Raw genomic sequence first — 16,269 nt, 5'->3', positions numbered from 1 at the left:
TTAAGTAGGTAACAAAACATAGAGGCAAAAATAGAAAGTGCTGGACTTCTTAGAACAGAGCTATTGTGGGACAAACAAGCTTTTCTGTTGCATAGGTCTTCAGAACAACTTCAGACTAGGACACCCTGCCCTCTCTTGCAGTACATTGACCAGCTTGCCATGCACATTTCTTTTCTTGACATCCCCAGTAGGCCCTGGTACCACATCAAAGCAAACTAGCTGAGCAAATGTTTTTCGTTCAGCCTGTAGCCGGGACGCCAAACATTAGAATTTAATTTCTTTTTCCTTTTTTTTCATTCCACCTCCTCTATACAAACCTTTTGTCTACCTTATGTTCTCTAAATACTAACAGATGTCGGTGCCACAAAGCTTTGAAGACCTATGTTCACACTCACGTTCCTTAAGTTTGACTTATTCCAAAAATGCTCGCAACTCTGAATGCCACAAGTTAAAATGTAAACTACGTGCCTTACTGAGCCTTGATAAAAGAGGGTGTACTAACCACCACAATCCCAAAGTTAAATCTGAAGTGCCTATTAACACGAAGCTCATGAATACTGCACACTGTGAAAATGCATTACAGTCAAGAGCACAGCTAAACAGAGAGATCTTCACCCACTTAAATAGTAGCTCCATGGGTATTGTGCATATTGGCATTTTTAACTTCCTTTATGGGGAATCATTTTACAGCAGGCATTGGCAAAACCAACATGCCTGGCCTGCGAAGTGGATGTGAGGGTTTTTGCTTTTTTATAGCAAGACTATGGGTCTGATTTGGAACTCAGTGAACAGGTTACTCTGTCACAACAGTGATGGATATCTCATCCGCCGAAATCTAAATCCCATAGACAGAGTAACCCGTCTGGCGAGTTCTGAATCAGGCCCTAGGTCACAAAAGAAGAAAGAAAAAAAATATGACACCCCTTAACGGTGGAGGTCATATGCTTGCAGTAAAAAATGTAAATGAAAAAAGCATTGCACATCACTTTTCCTTAACAGTATGAGTGTTTCTTATTGAGCAGGTGTATGTACAACATGTGCAGATGCTCAGTTAATATTTAATACACATAACTAAATAAGCGTCTTATTAATGCAAAGAAAAGATACTTGGCTTTGAATGTTTGTAACCTCAAAAATATTTTAGACATACAAAGATGGCTACTTCTAATAAAAACAAGGATAAAGACTGAAAAAGTAAGCATTGGCAAGCTAAAGTATTGGCCTATTAACCCTGGCACTGAACTGCACTTCTGCTATGTGGCTTTCAGATAGTCAGCTTATCACACTAATAGATATTTTTGTATCTAAGAAAAGGTGTGTAGATCACCAGGTCTTCTGTGATAAAATTAAGTCACAAGGAATTATAAAGGCAATTGTGAATCATGCATGTCGATCTGTAATGCAAGTAACTTGTGCAACAGGTGACTTACTAAAATATGGTTAAAACTTGAAGATATAACCCAAGAGAACTTTGACGTTCTATGCCAACTGCAAATGGGAGATAAAATCTATTGAAATTCATCTGTACAAAACATTACAATAATTTAAAGAGATTGTAGGCAATCTAATAAGGGCAACTAGAAGTGGTAATTGTTGGCAACTGATGCCACTTAACAGCAAGTGACATAACTTGGTTTTCTACAACACCCATGTTTTGAATTTTAGATTGCACCCCAAAGGGTGCTCTGGGGATATTTGACTGGGTTAGATGAGGGGTGATAAGAAAGCATGTAGCCAAACTTCAACCTAACTTTCAAAGCTTATTTGCAGAATCTCATTGGTACAGAAAATAGACCAGAACGCCAAACAAAAGTGGCCACCATTAGTGAATCAGGGGCTGTATTATACATTGTAGCACTGGGGACCTACAGGTATGTGTGCCAAATTTGCGCACCCCTTGGGCACAATGACATTACAGAAAGGGCCAAACACGCTTGTGCGCCCTCTTCTGTAATACTGATATTGCTGGCACACATGTAGCACTAGTACTATCATAGGGGGCATTCCCTCATTTGTATAGGGGCGTAGCTTCATGCAAATGAGGAATCACTTTGCTCCTGTGCCTTATTAGGGGTGCAGGTGCAGAGGCACACATGCCCTTAGGACATGTGTACTCACAAACATTTTCCCAGAAGCCACAAAGTTTGATCTGTGATGTGACCAGGGGCCGCACTGCTGGGGTTGGGGTTGGCAGTGTATTGGCGGTAAGGTGGATGTAGGGGAAGAGAAGCATAATCAAGTGTCTGACCTGCACAATGTGAAACCAAACACTTGGGAGTAATCCCGGGTTCTTTACTTAATCTAATTGTGTGATCCCAGGCAATTGTTTTATTTCACATCACTCTTTTTCTTCACTGTCAATTTAATTTCACTTTCCCTCCTTTATCTTCATTATCAGGTATGAGGATGTCCAAATATATGACTTCAGGATGTGTGCTGTACAAAACCTCCTGTGTTTAATTTAATGAGTTATAATGTTGGTTTTGTATAATATAATCCCAGGCCATCCAACAAGCAACTAACGTGCCTTTTAGTAAACTATTAGCATTGTTGTCAGGGTTGTGGGGAAGGATGAATGTTTCTAAATTCATGTTTGAAAACTATCACTTAAAAAATGTTTCTTAATTTACTGATGTAATTGGATGTACTAAAGTGAAACAGTTCTACATATTAATGATATACACTGTTTGAAATTTTAACAGACTGTCATCCTTTTATACTTTTGCTACAAGATGTTTTAAAAATGAAGGTATTCCTAAATTTACAAGCCGCAGGACACCCTAGTAACTTTCTTTCTATAACTTAAATTAATCTTTAAATAAATGCATGCCTGTTTATTTAACATCTTTTTAATGTTGGTGCTGAGTTGAGTCTAGTGCTGATGTTGATCGGTGGGGGCCACGTGTAAAGGTCAGGAGGACCACATGCAGCCCCTGGGCCGTACTTTGAGTACACCTGCTTAGGAGGTGCTCTGGAAGTGTGCCACAAAAAAGGGTCAAATTTTCAGTGTTCCTCCTAATGACAGCCTTTTGTAGGGTAGGTCCGAAAGATCCCCCAGACATCCCCCTGCAGGTGGGTGCAGTCACTTACTGCTCCCACCTGCAAGGGGATCTTCCCCCCTCTTAAAAGTGTAGGCAGCGTGCCGTCTGCCCTATGAAACACATAGCGGCTTTGAAACAGACACTCCAAGTCACTTGAATGTGCTGTGTTGAAGGCAGCGCGAGTTAGCCGCTGGCCTGGGGGCTGTGTATTCTTTGAATTAGGATGCACTGCGCCTGGTTGTGCTGGAACACTTTTTGATAGTTTCATAGTGTTGTAAACAGGGAAGGTCCGTTGTATGTATATTACAGACCCCAGATAGCAAAATAAAGTGACCCACATTTGCAAATATTGCTGTTTTGAACTTGGAAAAACATCTTGTATAGGTGTTGGTCAAGTTATTGAAGACTGCGTGAATTCTACCTTGTTTCAGGCAACGTTTGGTGTCATTTCATGGAAATTCCAACTGTAAAAAACGAACCACCAGACCATAAAATAGGCGAACGGACCTCCAAATAATCAGATCACCCACTCCGACATTGCCTAATTACATTATAGGCCATCCCGACCCTGGTCATTTGCATTTGCATATTAATGCAAAATTCTACAAAAATGAGGCAAAATTAAACGAAGTGCACTACGATTCAGTGTGAAACATACAATTTTGTATAATAAGCAATTTATGAAATTACGCAAGACTACGCCAGCGTAATTGGAATTTTAGTTTGGCCCAGCGTTCCGCACTGCTCAAAGAAAACCTTTCAATAATCAAATAATCAATTTGTTGGGGTGCTTTAGGGAACTCACAGAAAGAGGCTCAAGGGCTTTCTACTCCGGGGGTAGAAGGAGATGCCAGAGGTTGGGCTCTGCGGGCATCTGCTTCCCACAAGCTGCTGTTTGCTTAAGAAATGCCACAGTGCAATGTGAAACCCTGACTGTTTTACGGGGTGAGAAGTGGTGGGAGACGGTCTAGGCTGAACTAATGATTTCAAAACATGGATGGAAGTGCCGTCTGCGGCGACAGCCTTCATCCGCATTCTTTTCCGTTGTTGTGCGCGTGGGCCTCTTTTCTGGTTTATGCATAGGGGATGCAGGAAGTTTAGGAAGTCTGCTTATGCAGCTTGTCACTTAAAAGTTTTGATACTCCGAGCATACATTCGTTTTCACTGTGTCCCCATGCTGTCGGATTAGGACGATATTATTTTAAGACCTCACTTTCCAGCATCTTGTGCCACGTGGTGTCCTGCAGCGTCGCTATCAAAGGGGCAGCGTGATGCTGGCAGCTGCTTTTGACACAATCATAAATTATACAACTAGCTGCGAGGGCAGTTGCCCTCCCTGTGCATGTCGTGCTGATTGTGCCGGTGGCGGGAAGAGGACTCAGTGGTGCTACTGTGAGGTTTTCGCCAGCGCTAGATGCCACCACTGGACGAAACTTTGTTAGGCTGTCCTTCCCTGGCCATCAGGGCTGAACATGTTGGCCTAAAGCTGCTTACCTTTTTTTCGCGGCATAGCGCTTCATTCGGGGTGAGGTATCCCACAGCCTTGCATTTCTTAACGTTTGATGGAATGTTGTACATCATTCTGGTACCTAGAATAAAGCGCTTGTTGATATGCGTCCGATATATTCCTGGCCAGCAGGCACCACTGACGGGCGGTAACACAACGATGAGTTTGATGCAGGTGGCAGGGTGTTGTGCTGGATTTTTTTGTGAGTAAAGTTTTGTTTCATTCCAGGCGATAGCTTACTTTTCTTCAGCTCAGTCCATGTAGCACACTTGCGGAGCTTCGTTTTGGTGCAAATATCAGGTTGCTGGTGAGGTTGTATGTCAGTATGTAGTACATTTTAATATGGTAGGTTGTTTTGTTTAATTTTGTAGAGATATAAAGCAAAATACGAAAGTGCTGTTGATGGGGTGGTCGGCTTTGTTTCTGTGTTTTTGGCTGGAAGTTTTTCAGGAAAGGGGACGGGGCATTATTGATTGAGCTTTACATAGACAGCAGAGTGTCATTTCAGTGCAGTTATTGGGTGCCATGCTTCATGTACTTTATTACTTTAATGACCCATTAAAATGTTTTCTGTGTAAGTTATTAACTAAATAAAACCGATGTCAGAAACTTTTTTAGTGCTTAATTTGTGCTGGTGTTTGTATGTGGTGTACACTGCTACTCATTTTTGACGACCATGACATTTTTCATCACACTTTGATCCAGAGCAGGAGAGAGAAAGGCAGACATGGGAGCATATATTTGGGAAGTGACATTCCTCAGCTCCGACAGAGGCCTCCTTTTTAGGGTTGAGCGCACAAGCGCTCCATCCCTCCATCCCTGTTGTAATCTCTCTTTGGGCTTGTAACCACGCCCATGTTAAACCTTCCACTTTCATTGGTTTGTGGGCGTGCCTTTTAAAATCTGCTTGCTTTCATTACTGAAAGGTATGCATACGTCATGGCTTTTCCGGTGTTTAGCCCTCCTTGAGCGCTACGGGCAACTATTGAAAACTTACGAGGTTCAGTGTTTTCAGCCTGGTTTCTGCACTACTTTATCTTTTTATTTTCCATGCAGTGGGATCACGCTGGGTTTTACATAGCGCGATCGCACTCATTTTCTTTCTTTCTATTTATGCAGCAGGAAAAGTCTGGTGAGGAGTTTAGAACGCTAATAGCTCTAACTCGAGCAAATGCGAGACTGGTTGCATTGCAAATGCTTGTTTATTTTTGCAGTTTTATGTAGCGCAAACTTGACCCGAAGGTAGTGGAGCACTTTACAGGAGCACCAGTTAAATTAATTTTTTTTGTACGCACAGGGAGATTAGGTGATTTGCCCAGAATCACAGGATTTTGAGCCCGACGCTGAGACTCGAAGCTCATTTCCCATCTCCAAAGTCAGCAGCTTTGGCCATAATGCCACATCGCCTCCCTTTAAAACTATTTTATATAAATAAATAAATTAAGCACTGTTTTTCTTTTATGGGCAGTGCACAATTGGCAGGTAAGTTCTGATGAAGGAACATCACTATGTGTGAGTAACCCTGTAAAAGGGCAATAGTGAAACCCAAAAGCGAACTTGTCTGTGACTTAAACTATACACGTTTTTGTTAGTTTTAGACATTATAAAAGGCAAAAATTATCAGTAATCTGTTTTGAATGTCAGCACCCCTTATTTTTTAAAAGTATGTGAATATCTGTTATTTTCTTTTAGGATTCATCTGATGAAGTTTGCACAGCAACGATTGGTGATGAGCATTTTCATCTAGAAGGTAACGCAAACATATTTTTGGGGCACCTCCATTTTATTTTTACATTTGCCTAGCTGAATGTGAAGGATGATCTCACTTACACTACAGTAATGAAACAAGATGGAGGTTGTGGAGTCATTTCTAAGCACTGTGGTACAGCACGGTAATTCCAAACCTCCTGTGGAACTTAATGCCCTACTATTGTGCCTTAAAATAAACTGGATATAAGTAGCTCTGATGAGGAGGTCTCGCATCAGCAGTTAAACATTGATGACTTCAGGCCTCCTGCATTGGCCTATTGCTTCTATCTGCTAGTAGTATCAGCCTAGTTAGGAGATGAGATCCTGTCTCATCATGCAACCATTCAGTAGCCACCCTCTCTTTTTTGTTTTTGTTTCCCCTTCTTCTCCCCCACTGCCTTCATAAATTCTGCACTGACAGGAACCTTTTTCATTTCACAGCGGCTGGGCGACTCCTCATCTGTCCTTACCTGGCCTCACCGCTTCACTTGATCTAACTACTTGTCATGTTTAAGTGATTATGCTGCCTCAGGAGTGTTAAATTGCTAGTTCTCCCCTGCTTTATTTGCCTTCCTCACTCTGTTGAGGCAGTTGACCATGCCATCTACTTAGAGATTTAGCAGTCTTTTATCCTAACCCCTTCTTTCTCTGCCTTCATGTCTTGCGCTTCAAGAACGGGGAGACTGTAGAATGGTGACACCAGTGTTGTGGCAGTCATCCTTTAACACCCAACTGCGCCTGACTTTCTTTTTCAGTGTCTAATCAGAATGCAGCAGAACAGATGAGTTGGATGTTTCTCTATTGAGTCGGTCTTATAAAAATAGTGGAACACATCCCAAACCAGCTGAGAAGTACTGTGTTTGAATCATTTTAACTTTAATAAAGTCAGAATGTTTTGTTTGTCTGTAACGTGGTTTGTTCAGGTTGTACCTTGTTTAATATTCCCTGAAGCCCACTTAGAACCTGAATGGGACAGAATTTGGGGCAAGATGACTGAAGCCATTTAGTGATCACAATCCCTGTGACTCATTAAATCAGTTTTTGCTTAGTGACATGTACCATTTAGTGATTTAGTAATGGGTTATCTAATCCCTAAATGGATTTAGAAATGCAATAAAATGTTAACATTTTGGAAATACTTCAAAGGATCTGGTAGGGGAAGTAGGTCCCACAGGGTCCTTTTCTCTTTGTGATTGTAAAAAAATAGCTTAGGAGTGGGCAGTGACCCAAGAGACCACTGTCAACTCTTAAATACACTTTTTTTTTAAAGTATTTTTTTTTCTTAAATGCAGATCCATTTCCTTTAAGGAAAACAGGCTGCATTAAAAAATTTACTTTATTGAAATGTTATAACAAACACAGTGGCCAGCAGACCTAGGCAGGCAACCGTCTCTGTTATAGCATCCAATTGTGGTGAGTCTCTATTTGCAACCTACCTCAGACAAGTTGGTGATGTAGGTCAGATTGTAACCCTCTAGCATTCAGAAATTTGATAAACCAGCCTATTAGTCAGTTTGCAAAATTCCACACGTAGTAAAATTAGTAGTTAAAAATTGTGACCAGAACTTTGCGACCAGTGTTCAGTAGATCTGAGGGCTAGATGTTCTAAGCATTTTAAAGGCTGAAAACACTCCAGCTCAGCATTTGTGACTGTTAAAATGTTTTTTCTTATCCCTTTGTAGGATCGGAGAAGTTCTTTCAACTTTTAAAATGGGAATGCAAATCATTACCAATGTGCACGTTTTAGTCATCCCTTGCATGGTACTTAATGTATCCATGTTTTGCAACTAAAATCTGATTGCAGTACATTGATATTTTACCAAAAACTCAAAGCAGGTGGTAATGTGTTTGTAAAGGGAAATGGGTCGCCTTTTATATACCGCCCCTTTGGGAATGTATTAAAAAAAGTTGTTGAAAAGTAGGCAGGGGTTGGTGGGACCACTGTCAACTCTTAAAGAAACAAAGAGAGAAAAAGTAAACTTTTCTTTTTAAATGCAGTCCAGTTTCATTATAAGAAAAATGGGCTGCATTTAAAAAAAAAAAAAAAAAGTTTACTTTATTGAAGGGTAACCATAGACTTAGTGGTCTGCTGGGCCCAGCAGGCCACTGTCGCTTGGATGGCCTCCAATCGTGGTGAGCCGCAATTTGCAACTTACCTCATTAATATTCATAAAGCAGGCCAGATTGTAACCCACTATGATTCAGATTTTTAAGAACCATGTTATTAGTACATTTGTCAGTTCTTAAAAATCATTAGTGGTCACAAAAATACTGGTCGTATTTTGTGACCAGATATTCGTACATCTGGCCCTAACGGTTCAGGGCACATGATTAACATATTAGGAAACCAGATCAATGTAGATAATTGAATGTAGAATCCCATTAAAAAGAGAGGTATAGAAGTATGTTTTACGTTGTCAAATCTATATCCTTTTGATATGTATAAAAACATACTGCACGAGAAAGATAAAAGAAATCTCTTAGCAGCCAAAAAAGGGCCTGGATTTAAGTTCTGTGTTACTTGAAGCTCGATCAAATCCTTTTCGAATTAACAGACTTAAGTGGCCAACAGCAAAAGGCTCCGGATTCTGGGATTAAGAGTGTAGTTGGTGAGAGGGATGGTGCATTAATGCTTCCTTTTGAACTATAGAAAGAACAAAGTCAACATCAAAAGCATTAAGCCGTGAGAGCGGATTGTTGACTCGGTGTTGTTGCCTGACATGAGGTTAGAACTCAATAGAGGCAACTTTTTTGTTTACCAAGCGCCAGGCAGGAAAGGAACCGTTTGACCGGCCTCATCAATTTATATCTGCCGCTTGCCTTTGATTTTTGCTCCTTTTTATGTTTCTGAAACTTGGCTTTCTAGCCGATTTGAATTTTTCTGAACATTGTCAATTAAGGTGTTCACTAAAACCATGCAGGCTGAAAACAACTAACCAGAGTTCACGCCCGCAGTGAAACTTGCCTTTCAGTCGTTTCTTATTTCTAATGATAATAACCAGTTTTATAATAGAAAGTGTAGTGAGGAGTCCTAAAATAAACATGAAACGTTAAACAGTGTTATAAACGATTCATTTACATGCATCACTATATACATATTCAGTTATCTAATCTAGCCAAAAGGTTGTTTAAGTGAAGTCAAATAGAACTATAGTGGAGAAAAAGGGAATTTTATAGTACAGTGAATTGTCTGTAAACAATTGTCTGTTATCTCACCTCAGAGTGAGATGTGACACAATTTAACAACGACCGAACACGGGCACAAGTACTGCTGACTCAGGATCCATCAGGTAGAGCACAGGACACTGTGTGCAGCAATTCTACGGCTTATCGCTCCATAGGTGTTAATTTTGACGGAGGCTCAGGCCAAACCCTTCCCATTTGAACCGCTCCCCCCCAGGAGAAGGTTTACTCACACAAACCGGTATGTGTGAGTAAATTGGTTTACAGTGTAACTCCACATTTTGAGAATCCAAAATGTAAATTTACACTCGTAAATCAGGCGTTTTGCATTCTTAAGTTGTACTTAAGTGCAGAAATGGGCTAGGTATGTTGAGCTGATAATAACGTTTAAAAACAAAACTGTAGTTGTGGGTGTGTTTGCCCTTCACAGAAACAGTAGGGAAGAAGGTAGAAGCGAATGTGCATTTTTAATAACATATAAGTTATGCACCATATTTTGCAAAAGTTCTCCAAAAATGTTTAAAGGTCTTCGCAAGCACTGAGTGACAGCTAGGTTTCCACCGCAACTACCAAAGTTCATGTGCTGTAGTCAATAAAGTCTCCCTGGTGGTGCTGTTGTTTTGTTCCGTCGTAATATTCACTGAGATGCTATCTACCGCCATATAACATGTCTGTGCTGTTTGTTGTGTTCTGTTGGCAAGTATATTATGAGAGTCTAAAACAAAAACAATGATGATAGAGAATATAATGGAACAATCCATGTACTGTAAAAAGATGTGACTGAAGAGGATGGGGAGAGTTTTGCATTGTGTTGTATTGCAGCAATTGTATAGTGCTTACCACTACCTCTGTGTGGAATGCTGAAGCACTTTCCTACAGTAGTAGCATGCTACACCATGTACATTGTGGGGTTGAAAGAATGTTGTTTGTGTTTTGATCCTATGTGGGAAGTTTACCATGGCGTGTGTGATGACCACCGAGGTGTAGTTATTGTGTTATGGGACACATCATGTAGCAGGGGGTTGGATGGTGAAGTGTAAAAGACAGACATGCAGTTTATGAGTTTCAAAATGCAGGTAGCTTTCAACTGCTATGCAGGTCTCTTTGTGGTATTTATTATGATACAGTGTGATTATCTGGTTACTGCATTGTGTTGTTCATTCTGAGAATTTGTGGTTAGTTGTGGTCCTCAGCTGGCATGGTTGGATGAAGAGGAAAGTGGAGAAATATGTTGGCATGGAAATTTTTTAATATCATTTCATATCTGAGTGTCTATGTGAGATGTGTAGAAACAGTCAGCCTGAATAGCTATTTGGGACCTGCAGTGAATGGACTATATTAAAGTCCTCCAAAGTTGCCTATTAATGTGTGACATATCTCTTCAGTTATTCCATGCCTGCTCATTTGATGATATTTGGCTGTGTAGTACTGGCGATGGATAACCCTCATAGCAGATATGTTTTATGTGAATTTAATAGGTATAAATTACAATGTATTGCTGACAGCTGCATATTATAGTTTTAGTATTATTGTGGAAAGTAACTCTTATATATCGAAATACATAACTATATAATGCCACTGCGAACCATAGGTCAGCCCTTTTTTTTTTACTTACCTTCATAATGAAAACAGTTTGCTGGCTGAGTTGTTTGCAGTTTTTAGGTTGTAAACTGAGCACTTCAGGGTGTGATTGTTTTCTGGGTTTTATGGCTGGGATGCTGGTATTGCAGTTATCTAGGAAACAGCCAAGTTTTCAGCTGTCCTCTGAGGTGTATCTGGTCCTGGGTGCTTGTAATACTGGCTGTTAGTGAGTTCCAGAGGTTGGTGGATTGTACTGAGAAAGCAGTGCCTCCTACGTATTTCTTATGGCAAGGTGGTATGATGATAAGTGGTGCAAGTCTGAAGCACAATTTTCTGTGTCTTTGTATTGCTTGAATCTAACTTGTAGGTATAGCAGTCCTTTTCCTTGAGAGGCTCTGTGGACAATGCAGAGTGCCTTGAAAATTGCCCTTCTAGTTATAGGTAGCCAATTAACCGATTTTACGATTGGAGTCCTGCATTCTCTTGGATGAAGTTTGAGAAGAAGTTTTGCCACAACCTTTTAGATGAGTTGTGTTTTGCTTCTAATGGATGCAAGATCACCAAGGTTTAGGCTGTTGGCAAAGTCAATCTTGGAGATTAAGAGCGTAAGGATGGCTTCTAGTTTAGGTTGGTATGCAGGGTATGGTAAGATGTGACCTAGTGTTTCAGTTGTGTAGAAGGCACTCTTTTTGGCGCTCTTCGCATGCGGTATCAAGGATATTTTTGAATCCATGGTTTCTCCTAGATTTCTAAATTCTCTTGATGTTATTGAAGAGGCTTCAGTTCCTTAAGCTGTATGGTGGTAGGCTGGTAGTTTTGCAACTGTCCGCATTCATAATCTGTCTTTGCAGTATTGAGCTTTAGATCTTTATTCATGATCCACATGTTTATGGCACAAAGGCAGTCATCGAGTTTTTAACTGTCCAGGTCTTTGGTGCTATGCACTTTTAAAATGATATGGGTCTGCATAGTTGTAATAGGTGAGGTTGGATAATTTCATCAGATTTGGTATGAGGTTTAGGTAGATGTTGAATAATAAAGAGCATATTATGGATCCCTTAGGATTTTCTCAGTGTTGTGTTTGAGGAGCTGAAGAGATGAGAAAGGTTGTAAGAAGACTACACTTTGTATGGTAAACCACATTTTCACAGATTATGGTACTGTGAAGTCTTTGTAGTAGCATGTTGGTGGTGGACAATGTCAGTTCCATGTGATGATCCGGTTGTGGTAAGGCAGCTACTCCGTTTTTGTCCTCTGTGAGTTTAGGTCATCCCAGATAAATATGATGGCTGACTCTGCCTGGTCCGAAACTAGACTGCTGGTCTGATTGTAAGGCATAATGTTTGGTTAAGTTGGAGAGTTGGTTAAAACTGCGTTCTCAATTTTTTTTTCTAAGAAAGTTCCATTTGAATTAGGCCTGTAGTTTGCTGGATCAGATGGATCGAGGTTTACCATTTTGAGGAGAGCTCTTATTTATGAGGTTGTGAGCTCAGGTGGGAATGAACCCAGTTCAGGGACTTGTTGAGTTCCCATTCAGGTAATTTTCCATCTTTGTAATTTTTTCGAATAGTTCATTGGAGATTTTGTCACAGATGTCTTCGGATTGTGGTGTCTCTGTGTTTATAGTACTCCGGCCCCGAACTTGCTGCTCCTCGCCACCTACCACTCTTGGTAATTCAAGGCACAGGTCTAGACTTCCATTCTCCACAAAAAATGAAAACGCACTGTTATTTCCAACTATGTTTTTCGAGACAAAATTTACATGTGAAATTGCAGTCTAGTTCCTCCCTTCAGCGTTCTGTCAGTGAGCTGCAAACACAAACGCCTTGGGGTTAAGTTTGTTACAGGTCGGTGCGTTTAGCACATGCTTCTATGTGGGCTGTGGACATAGTTGAAAATGCACATTGCCTCTTCAAGATTGCCTTAATAGCGTACATCAGTGGCTATGTACCAGCATTACAAATATTACCCCCTTTTCAAAATGCAAATCGAAGCATTTTGTGTCAACGTTGTGTAGAACCGCACTGTGCAGTAGCTTTGCATGGGATCTCTAAGGTGAAAATGTGTTTGGTGCCCTCACATTCCACATAATGGAACTATGGGCGCGGGCATCCAACGCCTCCCCACACAAACACACACGCACGCACACACACGCACGCACACACACACTGAGAGACTGAACTGTGAGGCCTGGTGCTGCCGCCTCCCCTCCCCCCCACACACGCACTCACGCACGCACACACGCACACGCGCGCACACACACTAAGAGACTGAACTGTGAGGCCTGGTGCTGCCGCCTCCCCTCCCCCCTCCCCCCCACACACGCACTCACGCACACGCGCGTACACACACTAAGAGACTGAACTGTGAGGCCTGGTGCTGCCGCCTCCCCCCCCCCCCCACACACGCACTCACGCACACGCGCGTACACACACTAAGAGACTGAACTGTGAGGCCTGGTGCTGCCGCCTCCCTCCCCCCCCCCCCCCCCCCCACACACACACACACACGCACTCACGCACACGCGCGCACACACACTAAGAGACTGAACTGTGAGGCCTGGTGCTGCCGCCTCGCCCCCTCCCCACCAACACACGCACGCACTCACGCGCACACACACTAAGAGACTGAACTGTGAGGCCTGGTGCTGCCGCCTCCCCTCCCCCCCCCCCCCCCCCACACACGCACGCACTCACGCGCGCACACACACTAAGAGACTGAACTGTGAGGCCTGGTGCTGCCGCTTCCCCTCCCCCCAAACACACGCACGCACGCGCGCACACACACTAAGAGACTGAACTGTGAGGCCTGGTGCTGCCTGCCAGCGAACCCCCTCGAATTCAAAGGGAGTCGTGCCAGGGTGCTTTGCGTCTGCCGTTCCTTTGGCTCCAGTAGCCAGTGAAACCCGCAGGTGTACCTCTGTACGCAAAACAAGCGACCTTTGTTCCCGCCACAGATTGCAGATTTTCTCAAATCTGCTCTTCATAAAAACCCAGCTTGTGCAGTGGAAATTGTGACTTCCTTTAGATACTGCCGAGACTGTTACAGTTCCAAGTTAGCTGCAGGGTTAGACTTGAAAAGTCCAATTCCATCACATGGTTTACGTTTGGTGTGGAAAAAGAGAAGAGATGGTATTTTTAGCGCCAACCATTTTCTCTTTTAACTTTTCTTTCCCTGCAGATGTCTCATCTCATTCAGATCCGAACCTTAAAGCAGGACTCACATTTAACTCTAGCTTTGTGCTGTGAAGAAAGGGAAAATAGTGTTTGTTTGGACGATTTTTTCTGTATCCTGCTGGTACCTTGTGAGCAAAAGTGGACGACACATGTAGCGCCATCAAAGCCCATGGAAATGAAAGGGACCTGGCCTTGAGCACACCCAGCTCATTTGCTTGGACATCAATGCTCTGCCTACAAAGAGTCCATGGCGGGAAAGAGGTGTATAATGTAGGACATGTTTTTTCTTCCAGTCTGTAGAATGCTGATAAGGTATTGGCTATCTACATTAATGTTAATCATTATCGCATACATAGTTCTTGGTTTCAGGCTCATCTATCTTTTCAGTACATGAATTACAAAGATACTTTCCAATAAGGTACTCTCCCTGAGGCTGCACAAAGAAACCGAGAATATTTCTTTCTTTAAGGAGAGTCATAAAGCACTGAAACATGTTTTCAGCCTCTTCATAGCGCTTAAGGTTGCTCCTTTTTCTTGCCTTTGTTGCAACAGTTTTTTAGGATGCTCTGAAATGCCAGTCCGATTTGGATACAACAAATGCATCACGTCTAATGCTCACAATACTCAATGTATGGCTCCAACTTTCCATCATTATTGCTTTTTCAGTACTATTGCTTCATTGGGCATAGTCTCTTTTGAAATTCATGTTTTGAACATGTCTTGCTGCTTCTGCTCTGAAAGTTCTTTCCCACAGTCTCTACCCTTATATTCAGGCTGACATTAAGCTTCTACGGTCCAGTCTCATAATTTGTTGTCATGTTGTTTGAGTACAAATCCTATTGACAATGCATTTACTTCATTTCATTGTCCATCAGTTCCCAGCCCCTGCTACTCATCTTGCCCAAGAATGTTTTGCTTATTGAATTTTGCCATAATGCTTGCAACAGATTCCTCATTAAAGATTAACTGGTTGTAAAAGTTCAGTATTTGTAGGAATGTATGTGCCAGTTTTAGCAACTTTTTGGAGCATTCGAAATGCTGAGGCTAGAATTGGCTGGTCATGTTAGGGATTCCCAACTTCAGTGGGAAGAAATATTCAATTTAATCCCTATCCCCTCCCCAGAGCATTAAGTCATAAGTAAATGTTAGTCATAAACTGTGGTCTTTTTAAGCTCAGGACATCAGGGTCTGGAAAATTATTGAGTACCTACGCTTTCTGTAGTTGGGATGATGGCCAGCTCTGTTAACTCTCAAAAAACAGTATTTGGCAAAACTCCAAGAGGAAGTTCAGATGATGATTACCGCAGAGCCTGAGGGAGTAGAACAGCTAATACTAACAATAGTGGTAGTGATATTAATATTGCATAAAAAAGTGAATGTCCTTTATACTGACGTTTTTTAAATGAATGTTACCTCTTTTGCTGAATTGAAGGCGTTTGTTCTCATCCACTGTCGTTTTTAGGTTGAGCATAGCAGCGCACAAGCGCTGCTTTTCCGGCATGTTGGTATGTATCTGGGCTTTTAACCACTTCCTTCGCACGCCCATCACCCTCACTCGTTCATGGGCTTGCCTTTCAAAAATCCTTTGTTTTCATTGGTAACTGCTTTATGTTTGTCCTTCCTTGGGGCTGTTTTCTTGCCGCCTTGGCCATCGGTCCTGTTACGTGGATAATTGCACTTTTGCCGATAACTTTGACTGCAAGCGGACTTCTTTCTCCTTTTGTGTATCTCTCCTTTGCGCTCGGGGCGGCGGTGGCGGCACTTTAAATCGTCTCATTTACGTCAACTGTTTTACTTTTATTTTCAGTTTTTTGTGGCAAGAAAAGTCCAGTTAGGAATTTACAATGCTAATACCTCTAACTCGAGCAAACTGGAGACCCATTGAATTGCAAATGCTTGTTTTTGGATTGCAGAGGCCCATCAGATCACAGCTTCCCTCCACCACTCTCCCTCTTCTTTCCAGGGACACTTTTAAGTCACTTACTTCCTTTGCCCCCTTCCCTATGCCTGTTGTTTTTTTCACTTTTGCAGT

At 41.9% G+C, this 16,269-nt stretch overlaps 1 protein-coding gene across 4 annotated transcripts in view; it reads left to right on the top strand.

The window, feature by feature from the left end:
* The window catches only part of NKD1 (NKD inhibitor of WNT signaling pathway 1), a 158,375-nt gene that overhangs the window by 84,271 nt on the left and 57,835 nt on the right, over positions 1-16,269 (top strand). For all 4 annotated transcript variants that reach the window (XM_069216453.1, XM_069216452.1, XM_069216451.1 and 1 more), the window contains exon 4: positions 6,241-6,298. In XM_069216453.1, coding sequence (XP_069072554.1) covers positions 6,241-6,298 — 58 coding nt within the window. The remainder of the gene's footprint in view (positions 1-6,240; positions 6,299-16,269) is intronic.

The sequence above is a fragment of the Pleurodeles waltl genome, chromosome 12 (genome assembly GCF_031143425.1).
Source record: "Pleurodeles waltl isolate 20211129_DDA chromosome 12, aPleWal1.hap1.20221129, whole genome shotgun sequence".
NCBI classification, from domain to species: Eukaryota; Metazoa; Chordata; class Amphibia; order Caudata; family Salamandridae; genus Pleurodeles; species Pleurodeles waltl.
Note: the sequence above shows the minus strand (reverse complement) of the source record. Positions and strands in the feature narration are given on the sequence as shown.